The sequence below is a fragment of the Melanerpes formicivorus genome, unplaced genomic scaffold (genome assembly GCF_026170545.1).
Source record: "Melanerpes formicivorus ecotype bairdi unplaced genomic scaffold, bMelFor1.0.p_v2 SCAF_25, whole genome shotgun sequence".
In the NCBI taxonomy this organism is placed as follows: domain Eukaryota; kingdom Metazoa; phylum Chordata; class Aves; order Piciformes; family Picidae; genus Melanerpes; species Melanerpes formicivorus.
In genome coordinates this window covers 11,657,274-11,676,945 of record NW_027142377.1, presented here as the reverse complement: position 1 = coordinate 11,676,945, position 19,672 = coordinate 11,657,274, and the positions used below count along the sequence as shown (strand labels likewise).

The 19,672-nt window shown below is 49.3% G+C and overlaps 2 protein-coding genes across 3 annotated transcripts in view; one reads left to right on the top strand and one right to left on the bottom strand.

Annotated features, from left to right (window-relative positions):
• TRAPPC12 (trafficking protein particle complex subunit 12) overlaps positions 1–6,255 on the top strand; it is a 44,717-nt gene extending 38,462 nt beyond the window's left edge. Inside the window, exons 9-12 of the mRNA XM_068153363.1 lie at positions 1,972–2,070; positions 3,241–3,341; positions 4,111–4,198; positions 5,915–6,255. Coding sequence (XP_068009464.1) covers positions 1,972–2,070; positions 3,241–3,341; positions 4,111–4,198; positions 5,915–6,157 — 531 coding nt within the window. The 3' untranslated portion in view covers positions 6,158–6,255. The remainder of the gene's footprint in view (positions 1–1,971; positions 2,071–3,240; positions 3,342–4,110; positions 4,199–5,914) is intronic.
• On the bottom strand, positions 5,186–18,289 carry ADI1 (acireductone dioxygenase 1). Of its 2 annotated transcripts, none has more exons than XM_068153367.1 (4): positions 18,121–18,289; positions 17,562–17,681; positions 15,882–16,061; positions 5,186–5,576 (listed from the first exon to the last, which is right to left on the bottom strand). In XM_068153367.1, exons 1-4 carry the CDS (start codon positions 18,238–18,240, stop codon positions 5,517–5,519), a joined length of 480 nt encoding a protein of 159 aa, XP_068009468.1. In that variant the 5' UTR covers positions 18,241–18,289; the 3' UTR covers positions 5,186–5,516. The 2 variants fall into 2 exon arrangements, with proteins under 2 accessions (XP_068009468.1, XP_068009467.1); XM_068153366.1 differs by lacking the exon at positions 5,186–5,576 and adding an exon at positions 12,729–14,204 and having other exon boundaries at positions 18,121–18,286.
• Positions 18,290–19,672: the final 1,383 nt, after the last annotated feature.

Here is a 19,672-nt window from a genome sequence, read left to right as displayed (position 1 = left end):
GCAGCTGTGAACACACAGCAATCTCTTTTCCCCTCCTGGAAGAACTGGCTTGTGTGCCTGACAGAGGTGCTGCCAGGCACGGGGTAAATCAGCACAGCTGTGCTGCCACGTGGAAACAGGGCACCATATCCACAGTGTGCAGAGTCATCGTACTTCACCTTTGCTGTCAGATTTTAGGAGGTGTGAATGTTTACATACTCCCAGGTAGAATGCATATGGGGAGGTAGAGTCACTTGGTAGGGCACACAAAAGGAGAAGAGGGCTGTTTGATTGACTCTAGGCCAAGCCTGCGTAGCCCCCGCAGAGTGCACCTCCGGGACTGCTTGTTCCCAACAAGGATGGCAAACAAAGGTCCTGCAGAGTGCCTCCTGGGCTCTTCACTACTCTCCTACTACAGAACTGTACTTTCTCTCATATACAGATCAGACTCCAAAGACTTGAGTTTTGGTGTGTATGAAACAGTTAGTATGTTTGGACAGTGACCTGGGAGAACCATACAATGGTTTCAGCTAGAAGGAATGTTTAAAAGTCATCTAGGCCAACCCTCCCTGCAATGAGCTGGGACATCTTCAACTAGAGTGGGTTGCTTTGAGCCCTATCCAACCTGACATGTTCCTGGAGGTGGGGCTTCTGCTGCCTCTCTGGACAAGTGTTCCAGAGTCTCACCACCCTCAGTGCAAAATATTTCTATCTTCTATCTAAATCTCCCTCTTTTAGCTTAAACCCATAACTCCTTGTCCTGACCCACAGGTCCAGCTGAAAAGTCTGTCCTCATCTTTCTTAGAGGCTCCTTTAAGGATTGAAAAGACACCATAAGGTCTCCCTGGAGCCTTCTTTTTGCCAGACTGAAGTACCCCAGCTCTCTCACCCTATCCTCACAGCAGAGTGGTTCCACCCTTCTGATTGTGTGTTTCCTCCTCTGGACTCACTTCAGCAGGTCCATGTCTTCCCTGTAGCGAAGACTCCAGAGCTGGACAGTGTTAAACCCTTCTAAGCAGGACCTCAGGAAAAGAAATTGATTACACATGGGGCATGCTGCATGCTGCCTCCTCACATTAAGCAGGAGATGGAGAGAAAATGCCTTCCCCAGCAGCTGTGATCACATTAGGGAAAAATGAAATGAGTGCTATAATTTGACCAAGAAAAATGGTAGGGTAGAGAGCATCCCACAATGTCTGCACTCTGAAAGATTGCTTTTGGATGTCTTTTGCTTCCAACACCTACTACAAATACTTGTCTGAAGCTTCAGGAAGCACCAAATTAGTGCAGCAGAGAGTCTCCTACCTTTGCATATGCCTGGCTTTTATGAGCAAAGGCAGCTTTCCTCTGCTTTTCTCCAGTGTCTGGAGCTCAGGACCACTTCACCCCTCACTCAGTTTTAGCACAAATCAGCATTCTAAATAGATTACCTGCTCATTTTCCTTTATCTGGTGTGGCACAAAGGAACAAGGGTTTGGGTGGAAAGACAGAGGTTTTGCTTCCCTTGGCAGTAGTGCTGGTTTGTCACCCAAGAACATGCAGGAATTGCAGCTTCTGCCACAAGATGTTTTTCCCAGGTCAAGAGCATGCACACAAGTAGTTCCCAAAGCTCTGGAACATAGTTGGTTAGAGCATGTAAATTACACATAGGTGAAACCCGAGGCACTTCTCAAGTGTGCACACCCCAGTCACACAGAAAGCTTTTCACTTCCATCCTCAATTATAATCTAAGCTGAAGAGCAGATGTCCAGACTTCATTCTTGGCATTTAGCTACAAACAGAACATGATCCAGGTGGGGTAGGGGGGGGAAATTTCCTATCTGTGCAGTTGTAGTGTGAGAAAAGACCAGTCTAGTCTGCTGCTGGAAATGCTGTCCTGCTCACAACTTGCAATGCCTTGAACTCCACTTGAGCAAACTTCACAAAGAAAGTGACCCAAAGACTGCAGAATATTGACCTTAAGCATCTGCTCATGTGCTTTTCACCCCTTAGGACTACGTGCTTGCTGTAGATGCTTATCACACTGTCATCAGATGTTACCCACAGCAAGAACCTCAGCTGCTGAGTGGAATTGGAAGGATTTTCCTCCAGGTATGCATTGTATTCTACATCTTCTAGATGGTGTTGGTGTTAACAGTTAAGTAGTGAATAATTGTTGCATTAAAAGTCCCATCTCTTTTTATATAGAGTTGTAGAGGCTGTGGTCAAAACAAACAAAAACCCTGCCATGTGATGTTAGGGAGAAGGGCAACGAAGTTGGTGAGGGGCTTGGAACACAGCCCTATGAGGAGAGGCTGAGGGAGCTGGGGTTGCTTAGCCTGGAGAAGAGGAGGCTCAGGGGTGACCTTATTGCTGTCTACAACTACCTGAAGGGAGGTTGTAGCCAGGTGGGAGTTGGTCTCTTCTCCCAGGCAGCCAGCACCAGAACAAGAGGACACAGTCTCAGGCTGCGCCAGGGGAGGTTTAGGTTGGATGTTAGGAAGAAGTTCTATACAGAGAGAGTGATTGGCCACTGGAATGGGCTGCCTGGGGAGGTGGTGGAGTCACCATCACTGGAGGTGTTCAGAAGGAGACTTGATGGGGTGCTTGGTGCCATGGGTTAGCTGTTTGGGTGGGTTGGATTGGTTGATGGGTTGGACACGATGATCTTGAAGGTCTCTTCCAACCTGGTCTGGTCTATTCTATTCTATCAAATTGGGAAATATAAAGCACCTATCATATTAAAAGTGCACACATGGACATGAGTGAATGTGCTGGAGGAAATTGTGCTAAGAATTTAGTCAAAGAGCAGCATTCTGCTTTCCCTAAAACTGATGGCAAAAGCTCCCACTGACCTCAGAACTGTCTTCCAGTTCTCCTTCCTACTGACAGCTTCTCCCCTGTAGGCCATGTCTCTTGTCACTTCCTGCAGTCTCCCTGGAAGTAATCCCAATCCTGTCTCATTTTCACTTAACTCTATAAACTCTGGGCTTATAACAAAAAAAAGCCAAATGAGGAGGTGGGACACTCCTGCCATACAGCCCATGAGAGTTCCACAACCCACAGCTGAGAAACACTGCCTCAGTTAAAACCTCATGTGCTTTTGGTGTTTGCTCGGTGTGGCTCCTCAAATACCTTCTTTGCTAACAGGTTCTAGGCAGTCAGCTTGGTTCCAAACGGCTAGCTGATGGACTCCACTCAAGGTGTCCATGCTCCTGCACCTTGTAAGCTGCATCTCCTTTCTGCTTCTCGTGGTAACTTTCTTATGGCTTTGCTCTCTAGATTGGAGACATCAAAACTGCAGAGAAATATTTTCAAGATGTCGAGAAAGTGACTCACAAGCTGGAGGGACTGCAGAGCCAGGTCATGGTTTTGATGAACAGGTAGGTAATGCAACACCAGAATGGAACTTTAAAGCAGGGGTCTGCAAAGTGTGCATTGTGAGCATCAAGCTGCCCTGGACACAAGCCTGTTCTACTTCTCTCTTTTGTCACAAGGCTGGATGGCTTACAGACCCTGCAGGTGGGCGTTACCCAGTACAGGCTTGTTACCTGGACTGAAATTGGGATCCTTCACTTGACTGTACAGAGCTTTTCCTCCTTCTTCCAGGGGCTGTGCATCTTTCACTCAGCTTTTTCAATGTACATTTGCCTAAGTAACTCTGAGGAGAGGAGAAGCTATTTTGGGGACCATGTCTTACAAGCAGACCTGATAGTAAACTCACCACCTGATAGTTTCAAAGGCTGATGGAGCACATTGTGGTGAATGGAGCTGCAGGATGGGGGGCTGAGTTTGTCATGGTCGGCACCTTGGCTTAGTACAGTTAGGAAATACTGTTCAAAAGTGCTGTGAAAATTATAGGGTGTGGCTAATTTAATGAAGGGAAACAATTTCTGGAAGAGGGTGTCTGCATTTGAATCAGTAAAAGCACAGTGGAGCCTGCTGCTCTGGGAGGCAGACTGTCTAACAGCCAGAGGAGCCGTGCCGTTCGTCCGTGGCCAGTCCCTGGCTGCAGGTACGCCGTGCAGAGCAAATGCCAGAAGCTCTCACAGCTGTAACACGAAAGACAACAAATGCTCTCCATTCTTTTTAGATCTGCTGTCACCTTGGGGGTTTTGAGGAGAACTCACTCATGTGTCCCTTACTTTCTAGAGCATTTCTCCACCTTGGTCAGAATAATTTTGCAGAAGCTCATCGATTTTTCACAGAGATTTTAAGGATCGACTCATCAAATGCTGTGGTAAATCTCCAAACTGCTACATTTGTAATGAACATCTAAATTATCCTCCCCATGTGCGTGCCTGGACTTAATTAGTACCCAGAATATGCTTGGAGCTTTATAGGAGCGTTGGGTGTGGGATGTGTGCCAAGGGGGTTTAGTATACGCAAGGGTAAGCTAGAGAAGGGGGTGGGAAATGCAAAGCTCCTCTGTATGAAGGGGGTGGGTGCTTAGGCATGCATACAGAAATTCCACAACATTTTGTGTTACAGCATCTTCTCACAAGCACTTTGATTTCACTCACAGTTTGTAGCGTAGACACTTGTGTCAGAAAAGGAAATGGCAGCTGCCAAGGTCTAGAACATTAACTTCACTTCACACAGCACTGAGGGGATGACATTTTTAAGACATCAGAGCCTTGGATCCCCATCTCAAGAAGTGATGAGAGAACAGCTGTTTGTTATTTGGGAGGGTTCATAGAATTGCCTCAGCTGGAAAAGACCTCTTAAGATCATCCAGTGCAGCCATCAGTCACCATGACCCTGTGCCAAAATGCCACGGCCACACACCTCTTGAACGCTTCCAGGGACGGTGACTCCCCTGCCTCCCTGGGCAGCCTGCTCCAGTGCCTGACCACTCTTGCCCTGAAGAGGTTTTTCCCAATACCCAACCTAAACCTGGCACAATTTCACAATTTCCTTTCACCTGATGCTGGGGAGAAGAGACTGATCCCCACCTCACTCCAGCCTCCTTGCAGGGAGTTGTAGAGAGCACTGAGGTGTCCTCTCAGCCTCCTCTTCTCCAGACTAAACAATCTCCGTGTTCTCAGCCACTTTCTCATCAGACCTGCTCTCTGGTCCCTGCATTAGCTTTGCTGCCCTCCTGTTTCTTACTTGGCAGCTTTCGGTGCATGGTCCTAGCAGAGTGCGCCCAAGAGCCGCAGCACGTGCCCCCTGCAGCCTGATCCAAGGCCTCTAGAGCCTGAGGGCCTGAGCTGAAGCAGCACACGAATCACACCATTTTGCAGGCTGTAACGAAGGGGAATTCTGAATTGTGGGAGAGCAGTAAGGTTTCCTGAAGGGAGAGAAATGAACTTGTTCTGAAAAGGCTGTGTTCTTCCTCTGGCTGCAACTTTCAGACAGTGGGAAGGTTTCTGCTGCTAAGCATGTTCTATGGCTCTGTACTGAGGCAATCTTTTGGTAACTCATAAAACCTGTTTTGTGTGGAGAAGAAAATGGAACCTGACTTGATCCTTTATGATGTATTTAGACTGTATCTGCTGAATTTACTTGGAGTCAGTTGCAGGTGCCTTTGTGAGAAGGTAATTCCTTCCTGTCGCCTATGTGTCAGCCAGGCAGAGAAATCCTTCTGCAGAGAGAGTGAAGTCATGAAGAGAAACCTGTGGAAATGAGAGCGTAGAATTTCTGTTTCAGCTGACTCTGAAAATTAACTCATGTCCTGTGCTATTTGCATTTTCAGTTAGACTTTAAGAGTTTCAGCTCTGGGAAGTCAGCAAGTCCTAATGGCACAGGATATAAATCTTGAGCACAGCAAAGGAACAGGACTGGACGATGTATTCCCGTTCCTTGCACACACACAGAGCAGCAGCTCTCGCACCCAGTAAATCTGCTCTAACTCCAGATGCCAGGCGTCTCTTTTGTCCTCTCTCATCACTTGTCAGTACCCACAGATGGGAATGCATACGTAGCTGTGTATTGATAATGTCTTCTTCTCTAGGCTAATAACAACGCTGCAGTTTGTCTTCTTTACCTGGGAAAACTGAAGGACTCCCTCCGGCAGCTGGAAGGAATGGTCCAGCAGGACCCAAAACACTACCTGCACGAGAGTGTGCTCTTCAACCTGACAACCATGTACGAACTGGAGTCCTCTCGCAGCATGCAGAAGAAGCAGGCACTGTTAGAAGCTGTAGCTATCAAAGAGGGTGACAGCTTCAATACTCAGTGTCTCAAGTTAGGGTAGTTCATTTCCAACTCATTTTCTCCAGCAAGGCTAGGGGTTTTTAATTGTATATACTCCTGCTAATGTGTAAATGTGAAATAAAACCCATTCAGCTGTGACTGTTCTATGAGTGTACTAGACAGTGCTATGACTGTAGCATTGCTACAGAGTCTGTTGTCTCTAACAGCCTTGCCACTGTGAAGACTTTGGGCTGACCTACCACCAGTCCCTACAAGGCTACTGCTGCTCAGTTATTCCTCATTACAGTGGACTGTATACTATGCATGGGTCCCTCAAGACCCATTGATGAGATGCAGCCACAGGTCCTGAGGCAACTGGCAGATGAGGTGCCTAAGCCACTACTTCCCATTGTATTTGAGATGCTATGGTAGTCAGTGGGAACTCCACTGGGCCAGGAAAAGCAAACATAACCCTCACTTTTAAAAAGGGAAACCATCTCACCTCTGTGAGCAGATCCTCCTGGAAACTGCCAGGGCACACAGAAAATAATGAGGTGATTTGTGGCAGCCAACACGGCTCACTAAGGGCAAATCGTGACTGGCCAGTCTGGTGGCCTTCTATGACAGCACCACAGTGCTGGTGAGTAAGGGAAGAGCAACTGCTTTCATCCACTGCACTTGTACAAGACATTTGATGCTGTCCTGCACAACATCCTTGTCTCTAAATTGAGAGAGATGTGGGTTTGATGGGTCACCATCACTGGAGGTGTTTGAGACTGAATGAGGCACTTAGTGCCATGATTTAGTTGATTGGATGGTGCTGGGTGATAGGTTGGACTTGATCTCAAAGGTCTTTCCCAATCTGGTTAATTCTAGTCTAGTCTAGTCTAGTCTAACTACAAAGTCTGGTGTCAAACCATGTTCCTCAGCAGCACCTCTCTGCATCTTTGAAACACCTCCAGGGACAGGGATTCAAGCACCTCTCCGGGGAGCCCGTTGCAGCTTTTGGGAACCCTGATGTTGAACATCCCTTTCAGCTCAAACAGTTCTGGGAGTCTACAGTTCCAGTGAATAATTCTGACTGTGATATAGCAATTAACATTCTGTAACAGAGATTCTCATGCATGTAGCTGGAGGTCAGGTGTCATGCTGTGTTGTTATACTATCTCCTGTGCTTTCAGGAAGCTTGATTTGTCCTTTCCAATTCACCCAGCACGCTCAAGCCATTGTCTTTTTACAGTCAAGGAGTACCATGCTTCCTTTACCTTATCCTCACTGCACTGTAAATAACAGCCTGTGATCTGAGCAGCAGAGAAGCATTCCTAATCCCAGCCAGTGTCAAATAAGCACTAAAAAAGAAACATCCTGAAATCATCATCCCCTGTTTTCCAAGTGCCCCTAAAGTCCTGTTTATATGTAGTGCTGTGTTACCACTGCAGTGTGTTTGCTGCCTTCTTGTTACCAGATCAAAGCACCAGTAGAGGAGGCTGGGACTGGGTGACCTCTAAGCTCAGTGAGCCATTGAAGAAGTGACATCTTGGTAGACATGCAGAATAGTGAAAATGTAAATGCAAAGGGGTGTGATCACTGCTGGAAGCATGCAAATTGCTAACTGCTTATAACGTGCCAGAGGGAGTGTCAGTGTCACTTTATGGTTTGGATTCAACATACATAGGAGTTCAGTGTTTGAATTCCCCATGCTCATCCAGTTACACATCTGAGTGCTCTGTGCACTGCTGAAGCATTAAAACTAAGGACAAAATTATTTGTCCTCAAAACATTAATTACACCAAGCAGTCCTGCTCAGTTCAATGAATCTGGCTGAATTTAATGAGGGTTCCTGGTGTAAATAAGGGCAGAGCTCACTTCCAAAACACAGCATGCCTGTGTCAGCTGGCCCAAGTGAGAAGAGCTGTGGAAAGTGGAGCCTGAAGGAGCTGATTGCTGTATCCCAGTCCTAAAGCTTAATGTGCCTTAGCAGAAGTCTTGCATTTAAATTTCCACTTTTATGGAAGAACTTCCTCCTCACCTCCAGCCTGAATCTCCCCACCTCTAGCTTCATTCCATTCCCCCTAGTCCTATCACTACCTGAGATCCTGAGCAGTCCCTCCCCAGCCTTCTTGTAGCCCCCTTCAGATCCTGGAAGGCCACAATGAGGTCACCTGGGAGCCTTCTCTTCTCCAGACTGAACAGCCCCAACTCCTTCAGTCTGTCCTCACAGCAGAGCAGCTCCAGCCCTCTGCTCATCCTCATGGCCCTGCTCTGGACACCTTCCAGCACCTCCAGATCCCTCTTGTCCTAGGGGCTCCAGAACTGGAGGCAGTACTCCAGGTGGGGTCTCACCAGAGCTGAGTAGAGAGGGAGAATCATATCCAACCTAAACCTCCCATGCAGCAACCTGAGACCATTTCCTCTCATCCTATCACTTGTTACTAAGGAGAAGAGACCAACACCCACCTGGCCCCAACCTCCCCTCAGGTAGTTGTATAGAGACACCGAAGGTCTCCCCTCAGAGTTCCTTTTCTCAAGACCAAACAACCCCAGTTCTCTCCGCCACTCCTCACAAGACCTGTTGCCCAGACCCTTCACCAGGTTTGTTGCTCTTTTGTGGACCTGCTCCAGGATCTTTAATGTCCTTGTAATGAGGGCCCCAAAACTGAACCCAGGACTCAAGATGTGGCCTTACCCATGCTGAGTGCAGGGGCACAATCACTTCCCTAATCCTGCTGGTCACACTATTCCTGACACACACCAGGGTGCTGTTGGCCTTCTTGAGCCAGCTGGTACTCAGGAGGCCAGGTTCAGCCAGCTGCCGACCGACACCCCCAGGTCTTTCTCTGCTGGACAGCTTTCTAGACACCCTGTCCCACTCTTGCAGCCATTTGGTTGCCCACCTAATTTATTCTAAAGCCTATTACTGACCATCAACAATTTGTTTTGAGTCCTCTTGCAGAAAGCAAGACCACTGATCTCTCAAGCTGGTCTTGAGAAACTGAGAGGAATGCCACTTTGGAACATTTTGGATTCAAGCAGAAACTAACACAAAGGTACCAAAAAAGCTAAGTGTAGGAGAAGGGTTGGGTTTGGACAGCTTTGGAACAGCTCTGTTTTGCCCTTGAGTTAGGAATGCACACCTCATCAGTAACTGAGAGAAAGAAGGAGGGAAATGTAGGGGAAGATTTGCCTTTGTTCAGCTGCAGAAGGTTGTGTTTGATCTCTGATTTAGAACAGAATGTAAACATCTTGTAACTGAAGGGAGAAACTTGGCAGAATTTAGTTGGATGTGAATATTGTTTTATGTTAACCTACTGCATGCCTTAGTTACACACACCCCAGCAGATGAAGATGTGACACCTGTGCCTTCTGACAGAGTCCATAACTGCTGTGTAACGTACTGAACGGCTTCGCCTGCTGACATCTTGGCCTGGAAGCTGTGCTTGCAGTGGCCCTAGGGTGATCAAACACCACAATCATATTGCTACAGCTAACTTCAAACCCCTCCACTCAATACCACTTCTCCTACCTCACCTCTTTTCTGTTTTTAACCTCTAGTCCTGGAGGAGCTGAAATATTCCCCCTGCCTGAGCTGACACTGCCAGCAAGATGCTGCAGGAACCACTCACACACATTTTCATACTACATCAATGCACTGAGACTTTCCACTAGCTGCAGTACAACAGACTCATATTTTTGGACCAAAAATCGATTTCATTTGCACTTGTAGACACATGGTGTTTGGGGAAGGGGGGGGGGGGGGGAGGGGAAAGGGGGGGACAGTGTGGGAAATTTGCCCTGGAAATCACCCATGGTTTTCATCTGAAGGAGCAGTGTGTTCTCCCTTCCTCCCTCCTCCCTCTGGAATGATTTCTCTGAATATTAGCAATTTTGTCTCTGTCCAGCTGTTTCCTCCCAGTGTAACCTCCCACGTAATATCTACACAGGTGTGGAATCTTTACACCCAGCCCCAAATTGCTTTTTGTCCTGGCTGACACAAAACCATTCTCAGAGAGCAAAGCTTTCATCACCCTTTCAAAGACACTTAGAGCACTAAAGGGCATGGGCTCAGGAAGCGTTGACAGCAAGCCCCCCCAGCCCCCCCAGCCCCCAGCAGCTCCCAGCAGCAGAATGCATTGTGCCATGAAAATGACGGACGGTCCCCAGCGGGGCGACCGTGTGTTATTCCTGGCAGGCAGGAGATGGGAGCTGCACTGGGTGTATATATATTGCTCCAGAGACATGACAAAACAAGGTGGCTCAGTCCTGCTTCCCAGGTCACTTGCTCTATTATTTGGGTGTTGGTCTCTTCTCCCTAGTAACAAGTGATAGGACATGAGGAAATGGACTCAAGTTGCAGCAGAAGAGGTTTAGGCTGGGTATCAGGGGAAATTTCTTGACTGAAAGGGCTCCTGAAGACTTGAAATAGCTCCCCAGGGAGATGGTTGAATCCTTACCCCTGAAGGCATTGAAAAGTCACTGAGATTAGGTGCTGAGGGACATGATTTAGCACCAGCCTCAGCAGAGTTAGAGGATGGTTTGATTTGATGATCTTAAAGGTCTTTTCCAACCAAAACAATTCTAAGCCCACCTAAAGAAATGTAATCAGCAAGCTGCTGAAACCAATTGCTGTGGGCAGCTGCTTCGCTGCTCATCCCCCATCACAGCCTCCAACTGCAAATCCCTCCCCAGGAGAGGGCGTTACCTGCTTCCCAGTCCCTCTCCTAGTCTGCTGTGGCTGTGCTGACAGCTCCTGCTGCTGCCTCCTCCACTTCTCCTGCTGCAGAGAGATCAAAATAGAAAGGCCCATAGGAGGAACAAAAAAATTCATGTTGACTCTTGTTAAAACCTCCCAAACAAAAGCAGAAGAAGGGCGAGTTAGACTGGACAGCAGGGACTGACACCAGCACCAGGAGAAAGTCGTTCCACTTCACATTCAGAAACACAATTGTCTGTGGTGTACAAATCACAGAAATAAAACTTGCTGCTGGCAGTACCTCGTTTATTCCTGTAGCTGTACCTTCAGAACTCCACAGAGTTCACTCCTGCACAAGTGTACAAGAGGACACTTGCTGTACAAGAGGACACTCAACTGCTCCTTCCAGACAAGTGGCACTAAACTCCCTGAAGTGATGAGGCAGATGACATGGCACAATGTCCCTGCAAGCTGACTTGGTGGGTGTCTGACCAGAGCTCAACTCTGCTGGTGACACTGGTTTTTCACCCAGGCTTGTGACCCCCTGCACAACAGCCAACAGCACTGGGCAGGAGCACTGGGCAGGCTTGCATTTTGCAAGCATGGGTTGTGCCTGCACCTCCCTCCCACAAACTCCCCCGTGGGCAGAAGGGAGGGCCAGCTGTGGCCCTGCATCTCACCTAGCTTGTAACCCAAGACCTTAGTGCAGGAAATGTGCCCTTTCTGGTTACACCATCCAATTTAAGATAAACACTTCAAGATTGCAACTCTCTTTGCAGAAACACAAAGAAATGAAGCCTCCCATGCTCCCCAGGGAGCTGATTGAAGCCCAACCCCCAGAGGCGTTCCAAAGACGCAGCCCTGGGGCGCTGCACTACATGGTTTCACACCAGACCTGGTAGAGCGAGGGAATGGTTGGACTCAATGATCTTAAAGGCATTTTCCAACCAAAACACTTCCATGATTCTATGACATAAAGGACATCAAAATGGTTAAAAGTAACACAGCTCCGCAGTGAGGCAAGTGTTGCCACCTCCTGACGGTCTGTGCACACCCATAGGGAAGGATGGGAAAGTTCAGCTACCTACTGCCTGCTACACTAGGGAAACTCACAGGAGCAAAAGCTGCAGCTTCTTTCTGGGTTGATGCTTATTCAGGACTGCAAGGCAAGAGCTTGTACTGCACCTGGCTGAAATCACAGAATCACAGAAACACTTTGGTTGGAAAAGACTTCCAAGACCATCGAATCTACCCATTACCTAACTCTCTGAGGCTGCTGCTAAACAGAACTGCCAAGAAGTGTCCTCTAATACCCAACCTAAACCTCCCCTGGTGCATCTAAGGACATTTTCTCTCATCCAATCACTTGTTACTAGGGAGAAGAGACCGAGACCCACCTCACTCCAGCCTCCTCTCAGGTAGTAATTGGCATGATAATCACAGTCAGCACATCTGGAGAGACGATGCAAGCAATACATCTGACCAGCTGTCATTGTAAAGAGCAATGACCAATACCAAAATGCTTCAGTGCCCATTGCTGAGGAGCTGCATGGGATCATGGTATGGGTTCCAAAACCCTTGGCTGTGGGCAGGGTCACCTCCTACTAGCCCAGGCTGCTCAAAGCCCCATCCAACCTGGCTTTCAACAGTTCCAGGCGTGGGAGCCTCCACAACTTCCCGGCACAATCTGCTCCAGTGCCTCACCACCCTGATGATAATTCATTTCCTCCTCATGTCTCATCTAAACACTGCAAGGCATTTACTGAAAATGGGATCTATGTTGTCTGCCTCTGCTCTTCCCCATCTCCAAGCCGAACACACACAGCTAACGCTTTCTCCCGTGCTAGAGAGGAGCGAGCGGCAGCCGCAGCAGGAGGAAGAGCTGCGGATCAACAAGGACAGGAACTCCGCTCTTCGGCACAGAAACAAACAGACAGCATCCCCAAGCCCAAGTAATTTTATTAGTAACTCCACAAAGTAAATTGCTACATTTTGCTGAGAGAAAACCACAGCTTTAGGTAGCCAGGGCAGAGCTTGGGAAGCTGCCTGCAAAAATGCCGATTATGCAAATTCCTCTGATGCACATTTTTAGAGCAGAATGAAGCAGGGTTTCTTTTCTTTAATTAAAACCAGAATCCTACATAGTTCATTAGCATGGATCCAGAGCAGAATGAATATTAATGTAGCCCACCTCTCCCAATTTTACCTGCCAGAAATATCAAGGAAAAGTTAAAAAGAGGCTAGAAAATGGATTCCTGAGCAACGAGAAGTGCAACTGCCTAACGTCACTGCAAGGCTGCGGCATCCTGGGGAGGTCACAGAGATCCAGAAACCCTCTTGGACTGAAGAAAGGCAAATGACACTGCCAAAATGACACTGCCATCTTCAACAAGGCAAGAAAAAAGATCTGGGGAGCTACAGGCTGGTCAGCCTCACTTCAGTCCCCAGGAGCATTAGAGAGTAACACTACGGAAGTCATCCCAGGCATATGAAGTACCAAGTGATGGGCAACAACCACTTAAGGCCAATTTAGCAAGGGCATGTTCTGCATGGCCATCCTCACTGCCATCCAAGTTGCCATGACTGGCTCTGTGGAGGAGGAGAAACAGTAGATGTCTTTCACCTTGAACACAGCAAGGCCTTTGACAGTGTGTCCCCAGGAGCTTGTAGCCACTAAGGATGTGAACTACAAGCTAGGTGAAAAACTTCTGGACCACCAGGTTGGAATGGGTCAGTGAGCAGTTCAAGTCTAACTGCTGGGTGACTACGAGTGACATTCCTCAGCAGTCAACACTGGGCCAAAATGTGCTGAACATCTCCCTTAACAGAAGACAGCCCAGTTTGTCTAGGCTGGAGAAGAGAAGGCTGAAAGAAGCCCTAACTACAGTTTTCCACTAGAGAATGGGCTGCAGAGAAGATAGAGCCAGACTCTTCTCAGGCATTCCCCAGAAGGGCAAGAGACAACAAGCTGTGACCAGGGAGATGGCAGTAAAGAACAAAAGCTTCCTCACAGCAACAGCTAAGTGCCCAAACAGCTGCCCAGACACACTGTGGAGCCTCCACCACTGAAGGTTTCCAAACCTCAACTTGAGCAACTTGAGCTTTAAAGCTGGCCTGGTATTTTTCAGGGAGTTGGACTCGATGACCTCCAAAGGACCTCTCAGCCTGATTCTTTTCTATGATTCTGTGATCCCAGCTGTGTATGTAAGCAGAAGTCTGACCAGTGAGAAGCCACAAGTCACGCTGACTCTGACAAGGGCTCCGGGCTGTTCCACCTGTCACGTCTCAGAGACCATCACTGTGCTCCTCCAGCCAAGAGCTTCACGTACTGCTTCCGAGCGGGAAGATCATCGGCAGGCCTGTTGTACGCTGTCCAGACAGGCTCTCCGACGAACAGCCGCATCGCCTTCACGTAATTCTGCCAAAGAGCAAGAAGTGACAAGCCATTTAACAGCTCCTTTCCAGGGGATCTTCGGTGTGAAGTTCATGTTTCACTTGCACTTCCCCAGCTTTTTGACATCACCTCAGGATGGACTGAAAGCTTCAAGTGCTCCAGCAAGTCACACAACTGCACTGCCATTCCTACTCCCAGCTGCTGCAGTGGGAGATTTAGCACCTGTGCTGTGACACCTCGTGTCACACCCAGTGCCTCCAGGTCAGGAGGAGGCAAAACTTTCTCCCTGTTTGAAAGAAACCCCAAAAAAGTCCTGTCTTGTGCAAATCTTTTGCACTGGATCCTCAATATTAGAGCAATGAAGCACCTAAATCCTCCTTGCTTAGTTAAACAACAGCAACCAGAATACCCAGGATGGCTACAGGATGTTCTGGAGGAATACCAGAAGCTTCAAAGTGAGACCCATAAAAGCTTGAGTGGGGAGGATGTCAAATATCTAAAAACCCTCAATGCTACAGGAAGTGTAAGGGCTCCAGATTTCAACAGGAGAAGCAACAGTCCCTGCCAGCAGCTCACTAAAAGTAAGCCAGGAGCGAGGTACAGCTGTGGCAGCAGGAAATGGGATCCCATGGAGGTCCTGAGGAACTCTCCTCTCTTCGATCTACTATGCTTTAGACCTCACCTGCTTTGTAAACACTAAGTGCTTCTCTTGCACTCAAGTGCTCAGGATTGTCAAGAATAAAGTTAGGCCCTTAAAGAATTTAGCTGCAAAACACAAGAGTTTAAAAGCACCTCAAGAACTGACTTTGAAGGTGGCACTGCCGGACTACAGTTTCTGAAGCAGACAAAGGTTGAAGACTTCTTGTGGATACAACCCGGACCGCCGACGGTTTGTCTATGGAAAGGCAAGGCCTTCAAATGGGCAGTGTGGCCTGCTCAGCGTGGAGGGGTGGAACGTTGTGTGTTTCACCAAAGCAGCATCTGCTTTTGGTGACATATTTGGCAGCTGCTATCTGGGCAGTCGAGCCAAAATTACACCGTCCTCCAGACTGGGACTTTGCCACAAAGGAGAGAGCAGACATTGCCCCATTTTTCCTGGGATACCACTGAGGTAGCAGACATGGTTATAAAAGCCCAAAAGGACAGACACACAGATCAGGACCACGTGTGCCAATCTGACAGCCACACTGCCAGAAATACCTCCTGAAATCAGGTCACCTCCTGTGGAGCCAGCAGCCACTCCAGCACACGCTAGCTGCAAGCAGCAGCTCTGGACCCCGAAATCCTTCTCTCCCTGAAGGTGAATTCAGCACTCATGACAAACACCACTGCTGGACAGACACGCTCTGTCCATCCCCACGAGGACACACAACAAGGCACCACAGAAGGATCCACCTCCCCCTCAGCCCACGGCAGGGGCAGCTGTGGGGAGGCCAGCCGCAAGGCTTGGCTGTCACAGAAAGGACGCCAGGGGTATCCCGTGGCGATGATTTGCAGTTGCAGCTGCCGAGAGCAAGCTGCATTTGTGACCTGCAGATGAGAGGTTCGGAGGCTGTGAATTATTTAGTATTTTCCATATTCCTACTTCATATTTAATATGTTTTGCTAACGAACTGCAGCCCTCAGCGCGTGCAGTCACTGATGCGGCACAGGCCCACGGGGACCTGACACCGGAAGGTGCAGTGCCCTCTAACAACGTACCTTCTCATCCAGCGTGAAGCGGTGGTAGATGCCGGCAGGGAGGGTGATCATGTCTCCCTTCTCCATGGAAATACGGATCCACTTGTCATCCTGGTCTCGGACGTCGAAATAGCCAGACCCATCCAAGACGTAGCGGATCTCATCGTCTAGGTGCAGGTGCTCTTCATAGAAAGTTTTTATCTAGGAAGAGCAAGTATCTCTTAAACATCCTCAACACATGCTGGAGCAGCTGCATGCACCCACAGGAGGCTCTGATCCTGTGAGAAGCCCATGCTGGAGCAGGCTCCTGGCAGGACCTGTAGCCCTGTGCAGAGAGAGGAGGCCACACTGGAGCTGGTTTGCCAGCAGGCCTTGTAATCCTCTGGGGGACCCACACTGGAGTGGTCTGTTCCTGAAAGCCTGCACCCACACCAGAGCAGTTCATGAAGAACTGAAGCCCATGGGAAACACTCACACTGGACAAGTTTGTGGAGGACTGTCTCTTATGGGAGGAACCCCCACACTGGAGCAGGGAAAGTGTGAAGAGTCCTCCCCCTAAAGAGAAAGGAGTGACAGAAAGAAGGTGTGATGAAACCCCCCTTCCCTGTCCCCCTGTACTGCTGGGGAAGAGGAGGCAGAGAAGTGTGAGTAAAGTCAGGCCTGGAAAGGAGGGGTGGGGGGAAGGTGTTTTAAGATTTAGTTGGGTTTGGGATGTTTTTCATTACTCTGCTCTGATTTTCTTGGTAATAAGTTACATCACATAGAACAGTAATTGGTGAGTGATCTCCCTGTCTCTACCCTTACCTCAACACATTGTATTTTCTCCCCCCTGTCCAGCTGAGGAGTGGTTAGAGGGACTTCAGTGGGCACCTGGAGTCTAGTCAGGGTCAACCCACCACAGCTGGCAAATGAAAATTTGATGGGAATACAGAAGTGTCATTGGGCTGCTGTCCTCAGGTCAGAGTAGCATGCCAGCACCTGGAAATCGGGAAAGCTCCTTCTAGGAGCTCATCTGAGAGCCTGGCACCATTCACATTCAGCTGTTATGAAATCTCTGAAGCCTGGAGACTTCTCTGGAGACTTTCAAAACCCTGGATGTGTTCCTGCACAACTTGATCTATGTGAACCTGCTTTAGCAGGAGGCTTGGAGTAAATGATCTCCAGAAGTCCCTTCCAACCTTCACCTTTCTGTGATTCTGTGACACGGTCAGGGTAGCAGCTTCCTAAAAAGGACAGCAAATGCTGTGCAGGGAATGTACCCTACTGACTCCAGGAGGTTAATACTCACTTTGAAAAGACTTATTTTGCAAGCAGCCATTAGGATGCCTTCAAAGCTCATGCCCAGGTGGCAACCACCTGCCTTCATCCCAGGGAGGCTGAGGACTGGTCAAACATTGGCAAGGCTATGCCGGTACGAACCTTAAGTTTTGAAATTAGAGCATCCTTAAATCCTCTTAGTGATGAAATGCCACTATGCTTAAAACATCTGTGGCTTGAAATGGCAATATCCTTGAAACTTCTGAAAGCAATCTACAGACACAAAAAGCCTCAACTGCTTTCAGAACAACGTCAGAAGGACTTCAGCGCAGGCTGTATTTGAGCCACGGAAACCTCCTCGCTGCAGCCCTGTATCAGAGTGTGCAGGCTGCACACCCTAGTGGTAGGCTTCAAAATCCTCAGCGGAAACAAAGACTCTCATACCTTCTCCTCGTAATTTGGAAGCTTGTCTTTCTGTATTGTTATTATATCCATCCAAGAATAATTTTCTGCTCTCCGAATCTCTTTCAGACATGGATCAGTCTCATAATTATCAGCATCCAACTAAAAACAAATGGTAGGGAACAAAACAAATCATTTTAGAAGCATTCAGACAGGATTGCTTAGCTCAGGAGGCAGCTCGGGTCACCAAGGGGGAAAGAGCGGAGCTGCAGGGAGCCTGGGTGCCCGCAGGCGCACGGAAGCGCAGCGGTCAGCCCGCCCTCCTCACGCACCCCCAGCACGCTGCGGGCTGCAGGGGGCCTTCGGAGATCATCCACTCCAAGCCCCCTGCTAGCGCTGAGTCACCCCGACCAATCACCACCCCTCCCAGGCTCGGCAGGCGCTGGCAGGCGCCGGCAGGCAGCGAAATGGCTGCTACCGGCTGCCACTGGCTGCCGCGCAGCGAGGGCGAGCGCCGTCCCGTCCCGGCCAGCCCCGGGGCGCCGCCGCCGCCGCCCCCAGGCCCAGCAGCGCGTCACGGGCCGGCCCCCCCCGCCCTTACTTTGCGGTAGACGACGCCGAGGCTGCGCAGCTGCTCCAGGCTGACGGCGCAGTTGGGCTGCAGGCGGTGAGGAGCCCTCTGGTCTTCCTGGGACTCGTCCATGTACCAGGCCTCCACCATCGCGCCGCCGGGAGCCAGGCTCTGCCGCGCCGCAGCGGCCCCGGGCGGGCGGGGCTGGAAGCGCCGGGCTGGAAGGGAAGGGCCGGGGCACGGAGCGGGGCTGTCCCCGCCTCAGCCTGCCCGGGGTGTTGGAGAGGCGCCATCCGCAACGCGCCGCAACGGCACAAACTGGAATACAGGAGGCTTCACTCAAACGTAAGGAAAAACCTTCCTGCGGGGTGCCGCAGCCCTGGACCGAGCTGCCCAGAGCGGTGTCGGCGTCTCCTCTGGAGACTCCAGGGTTGCTTGGGAGAGGCAGGGAAGGTTTAGATTGGATATTAGGAAAAACGTCTGCTGAAGAGCAGTCAGGCATTGCAACAGGCTGCCCAGGGAAGTGCTCGAATCACCATCCCTAGGGGTGTTCAAAACCCATGCAGATCCTAGGACAGGTAGATTATTAGATGCCACCTCTTCGGTACGGTTGTGACATTCTCCTGCCTCAACCAGACATCTGATCAGGGAAGGCAGGGTGTTCTTCTGGCCAAACTTCTAAAGTCCATGAACCACTGGATAGTCGTGTGCATACACGCAAAAGAAGCAGAGGGCAAAGTCCAATCCGTCCACTACATCACCCAAGATCAGTTTTACTGCGCAGTGAGAAAAAGCAAAGACTCCTCAGTCACCTATCACCCACCAGAGAGCCACTTTCCTCCTTCTGTCAGTTCAGAGAATGCTCTGGCTTGGAATGCACCTTTAATGGTCACCCAGTCCAGCCAATGAGCTGGGTTATCTTCAACGAGAGCAGGTTGCTCTGAGCCCTGTCCAACCTGACCTTAAGTATTTTCAGGGATGGGGCTTCTACCACCTCTGGGCAGCTTGTGCCAGTTTTCCACCACCCTCATTATTAAAAAACCTCAAACTTTCTTCCTTTACATCTAGTCTAAATCTCCCTTTTTTTGGTTTCAAACCATTACCCCTTGTCCTGTCACAACAGGCCCTGCTGAAAAGATTCCCCCCCATCTTTCTTACTGGCCCCCTTTAATTACTGAAAGGCTGTAACAAGATCTCCTTGGAGCCTGCTCTGGGCTAAGAACCCCACTTCTCAAGAGGAAGTGCTCCAGCCCCTGCTCTTTCTTGTGGCCCTCCTCTGGACTGGCTGCAACAGGTCCACATCCTTCTGGTGCTGAGGTCTCCAGAGCTGAACACAGGCATTTGTGTTATTTCACACTCAGAGGGACAGAATGACCTCCCTTGAGCAGCTGGCCACACTCCTTTTGATGCAGCCAAGGACACAGCTGACCTGGGCTGCTTCATGTGACTAAATAGACGAGCTCACACTTTGCCACAGAGAAGATACTACACTGCATGAGAAGTACAAAGAAATGAAGCTTGAGCAGCACTCTCATTTCCATATAGCAATTAACCAACATGGCTTCACCAAAGGCAAATCATG